Source organism: Cornus florida, unplaced genomic scaffold, assembly GCF_030987335.1.
Source record: "Cornus florida cultivar Cherokee Brave unplaced genomic scaffold, ASM3098733v1 CherokeeBrave_3.0.0_Hap2_Chr09, whole genome shotgun sequence".
Taxonomy (NCBI): domain Eukaryota; kingdom Viridiplantae; phylum Streptophyta; class Magnoliopsida; order Cornales; family Cornaceae; genus Cornus; species Cornus florida.
Genome location: NW_026775579.1, coordinates 32236712 through 32241321, shown reverse-complemented (window position 1 = coordinate 32241321; position 4610 = coordinate 32236712). Strand labels below are relative to the sequence as shown.

The 4610-nt window shown below is 46.1% G+C and overlaps 1 protein-coding gene across 1 annotated transcript; it reads right to left on the bottom strand.

Annotated features, from left to right (window-relative positions):
* Window positions 1-278: 278 nt before the first annotated feature.
* Window positions 279-1522, bottom strand: LOC132272461 (uncharacterized). The gene is made up of 3 exons (XM_059773608.1): window positions 914-1522; window positions 683-826; window positions 279-446 (listed from the first exon to the last, which is right to left on the bottom strand). Exons 1-3 carry the CDS (start codon window positions 1520-1522, stop codon window positions 279-281), a joined length of 921 nt encoding a protein of 306 aa, XP_059629591.1.
* Between the last annotated feature and the right edge of the window lie 3088 nt (window positions 1523-4610).

Genomic DNA, 4610 nt, shown 5'->3' with positions numbered 1-4610 from the left:
GCGCAACAAGTGCGCAAAAAGCTTGCACGCGCCTTGGTGCTATGGTTGATGAGCCAGTTTGAGCGCTTCCATGGCCTCACCCAGTGCCAGACATTGTAAGTAGGTGTCATTGAAGGTGCGGCAGTAAAGCTCGTCTTCACGGAATGCGAAACGTGCAGATTTGCATTTGACTTTTGCGGCAGTCCGCTTGTCCATTAGGAGAGTGCCCCGTGATAGAAAGTCAATAAACGGGCGACGCCAGTTAACAACTTCGAGAACACAAGCCTCAATTTCGTCCATCATGGCTTGACACTGCGAGTAGGTGCCTTAGAGGGCGTTCGCCTGTACAACCATATCGGGCCAGTAATAACCCTGGCGCTGGAGTCACCGATGCAGTGCGAGAGGGGTAGCACAGTGCTATTCATGGGCAACTTTGAGAACCGCTTTGGCCTCTTGGGGGCAGACACCTGTCCAATGCGCCACATGATAAACGAAAATAAAGAAACCCCTACAAGAGTTGGAACACCGTCAATTGCGTGGGGGGGATGGCTCTAGTCATATGCCTTAGTTGCGCAATAATAGGGGCCCGCCAGTCATTACTCAAGACGTCCTTGGTGGGGAAAAGGTCGGTGATTGTGGTCAGACCAATGTGCTTAGTAATATGAACTTAGGAGGCCTCATCTGTGATTATGAGCTTAGAAACCAATGTTGCAAGCGCATCCAGGTAGCGATTGTTGAAGCGAGGGACATGAGTAAACCGGACAAAATAGAATTGGGCGAAAAGCCTCTGGATGATTGCGCGGTAAGAGGCGAGTAAGGGCTCGCGAATGGCATACTCGCCGGTGACCTACTTGATGACCAGTTTGGAATCATCACAAATGCAAAGCTTGGAAATGCCCTTGTCTAGAGTGGCGAGAAGTCCAAAGATTAGCACCTCATATTCAGATTCGTTGTTAGAGTAGTGAAAAGCAAGTTTGAAGGCTGCAGTGATTTGCTGAGTTGGGGAGGTGAGAATAACTCCTACTCTGCCCCCCGTGCAAGTGGAGGAACCATCGAAAGCGAGTTGCCACTCATCATGACTAGCGTGTGCTATGGCGACCTGGAGCTCGTCGAGGGGGAAGGCGTTGTCAAGGGGCTCATGCCATTGCTCTGGGAATTGGGCGAGTCGATCAGCTAGTGATTGGCTCCTAATGGCCCATGGGGGGTGGCGCGTGATGTCAAACTCGGAAATTACTAAAAGCCAGTGTGATGCTTTGCCAGAAAAGATGGGCTTAGAGAGGAGATGCTGATATGGTTCGCAACATGTGATCAAATAAATGGGGTGGGCTATGAAATAATGTCTGAACTTCTTTGCTATAAAGGTGAGGGCGAGGCAGTGGCGCTCAATGGCTGAGTATCGAGATTCGGCGTCACGGACGAGGCGGCTAAGATAATAGATTGGTCGTTCCTGGCCGTCAATCTCTTGCGCGAGTAGGGCACAAATAGATTTATCAGTTGAGGTGAGATAGAGTAACAGGGGATGCTCCTTGATAGATGGGTGCATTGTGGTTGAAGAGCTAAGAATGGACTTGATCCGTTCGAAGGCTTCTTGATGGGTTATTAACCAGATAAATTTGGCGTTGCCTTTGATTAGTCAATTGAAAGGGTGAGAGACCTCTGTAAGTGCTAGAATGAATCTGCGCAAGTATGAAACTTTGCCCAAAAAACTCTTAAGCTGTTTGAAAGAACAGGGGTGGGGCATGGATGAGATTGCACGGGCCTTAGTGGGGTCGAGATCGATTCCTTGACGATGCACCAAGAAAGCCAGGAAATTGCCGCGATTGACCCCAAAGGCACACTTGAAAGGGGTCATGTGCAGGTTGTATAGGCGACATCACTCGAATACCTGGCGTAAGTCCTGGGGATGCTCCGCCAGCTACTTTGACTTTACCACCAAGTCATCAACATAGTCCTCGACGGTGCGGTGCAGCATATCGTGGAAAATGGCAGTCATAGCTCGTTGATATGTGGCGCCGGCATTTTTCAATCCGAAGGGCATGACAGGATCACGTGGGCAACTCTGAGGGTCTAGAAGACTAAAAAGTCCAATCCTTCCCTCGAGCCTTGCACCACGCCGCCAAAATACTTTTCTCCCAATAGTGGCATTAAATGCAGATTGACCGCCGGTTGGTTGAACTTGACACGGCATTAAATGTGATTGTAAAGGTTGCTGCCATAATGTGTATAACCCCATCATCTTGTTAACAGGGCCTTGCTAAGAGTGATAGCACTTCTTGACTTCTCATCCACCAATCCAAGATCCTCCTAAGTTTCCCGAACTTGGGCTCCTTGTAACTACGAAGGCCCTACCTTCCTTTCACGCTACGTATGAACCCATAGTATTCTGGTGGCGAGCTCTCTGGGGCTTTATTCTCTTGACGCATTACTACCTTTCGTGGCATCAGGACTTGAGGTGCTCGAGAGTTGGTCTCTCGAGGTTTGGTGTGCCTGATGTTATACCAGGGGTGCTCAAGGATTGGTCTCTCGAGGCTTGATGGGCCTGGTGCAATACCAAGACTTGGGGTGCTCGAGGGTTGGTCCATCGAGGTTTGATGGGCCTGGTGCGAAACCAAGGCTTAGGGTGCTCGAGGGTTGGCTCCTCGAGGCTTGATGGGGCCTGGTGCAAAACCAGGGCTTCGGGTGCTCGAGGGTTGGTTCCTCGAGGCTTGATGGGCCTGGTGCAAAACCAGGGCTTGGGGTGCTCGAGGCTTGGTTCCTCGAGGCTTGATAGGCCTAGTGCGAAAACCAAGGCTTGGGGTGCTCGAGGGTTGGCTTCTCAAAGCTTGATGGGTCAGGTGCGAAACTAGGGTTGGGTCCTCGAGGCTTGATGGACCTGGTACGATACCAGGACTTCGAGTGCTTGAGAGTTGGTCCTTCGAGGCTTGATGGGTCTGATGTGAAATTAGGGTTTGGGGTGCTCGAGGGTTGGTTCCTTGAGGCTTGATGGGCCTAGTGCGAAACTAGGGCTTAGGGTGCTCGAGGGCTAGTTCCTCGAGGCTTGATGGGCCTGGTGCGAAAATCAGGGCTTGGGGTGCTCGAGGGTTGGCTCCTCGAGGCTTGATGGGCCTAGTGCGAAACAAGGGTTTGGGGTGCTCGAGGGTTAGGTCCTCGAGGCTTTGAACTTTTCAAATTGTCACAGGGACTTTGGTTAGGCCTGCATTAACTTGTCAACATGCCATATCTGCCTTTAATAAGTGACACCCACAACAATTAGCCACAAATCGATAAGAAATGCAATTAAATTTTCTTAGTTTTATTCAATTTTATATTGTAAGCATGATATTTGTGGGGACCTTTCTTACTGACAAGGTAATTAAGTGAAACAGAGTCTGATGTTGATAGGGTCCACCAAATAAAAAAAGGTTGAACTGGTGGGCCCAACAAAAACAAGAACCGATACCTTGGACTATGGACTGGTGGCTCAATCTTGGTTTGGATCGGTCTTTCACATGATTTGATGAGTAGGTGGGCTTGATTAGAGGACAATTCAACCTAGAGTTTGAAGCGCATAAAATTGGGGGGTTTTGATTTGAATTAAAAATTATAGAAATTGTTGGGCATTTGTAATTAGTGGTGTTTGGATAAAATTGGGGGACTTTGATTTGAAGTAAAAATTATAGAAATTGTTGGGCATTTGTAATTAGGGGTGTTTGGATGGATGTTGAGGCTTGGTGAGAGAGAGAGATGGGAAGATTAGAATTGGTCTTTTACAGGGCAATTTAGGTATTGAAAAAATAATAATAATAAATAATAATAAAAAAATGTGATAAGGAAAAACGGGTTTACTCCGGACAAATGAGCATTACCCATACTTTTATTATTTTGTATTTTAGACCGTTGTCAGTATAAGAGAAAGTCACATCTTTATCATCCCTGCGCGCAGGATGCAAGCATTGTTCCGTTATAGGGCCCACCAGATAAAAATGGCTAAACTGGTGGGCCCAACAAAGACAAGAACCGATACCTTGGACATGGACTGGTGGCTCAATCTTGGATTAGATCGGCCTCTCACATGATTTGATGAGGAGGTGGGCTTGACTTGGATGACTATTTCACCTCGGTTCAACCCACTATATCTTCTCTCTCAATCTGTTAGTATTATATTGGTGGAGAAAAAAATTATTAATTATAAAAACTCCAACACATTTGACTTGTTTTTAGTGTTAATGGGGAATGATGTAGTCATCAATGATATCATCTTATATTAATGTAAATAATTAAATACGTCGACTTTGAGACTTTATATCACAACTCATCCAAAAATGACAGTAATTTATAAACTGAGTCAGTCTAGCCGATCGAAGAATTTTCAATCTGAAAATGGTAAGTGTCTTTGTCCGACCCATCTATCTCTTTCTCTTCTCTCTTTATTAGAAAGAAAATAGGATAACAAGGAGTAGCATATGACCATCTTTCTTAAATTCTCGGAAGGACTAAGAAAATGGAGAATTTGAACTCTTACTGAGTATGAAAAATTCTTAGACAGTGATCAAGAATACATCAAAATTCCAAGTTGTTTGCATTGAGAAAAGGAAAAGATTTAGAGGTTCATTTGTTTTCTTGATTTCTTTTGTTTCTATGGATTTTGAATC

Bases quoted from the DNA above. Each gene is read 5' to 3' on its own strand.
- LOC132272461 (XM_059773608.1), bottom strand. From the start codon at position 1,522: ATGCACCCATCTATCAAGGAGCATCCCCTGTTACTCTATCTCACCTCA. The intron at 827-913 runs GTGCTAATCTTT...GTCATCAAGTAG, and splicing joins ACAACGAATCTGAATATGAG to GTCACCGGCGAGTATGCCAT. The intron at 447-682 runs GTTTCTAAGCTC...CGCATTGGACAG, and splicing joins TGGATGCGCTTGCAACATTG to GTGTCTGCCCCCAAGAGGCC.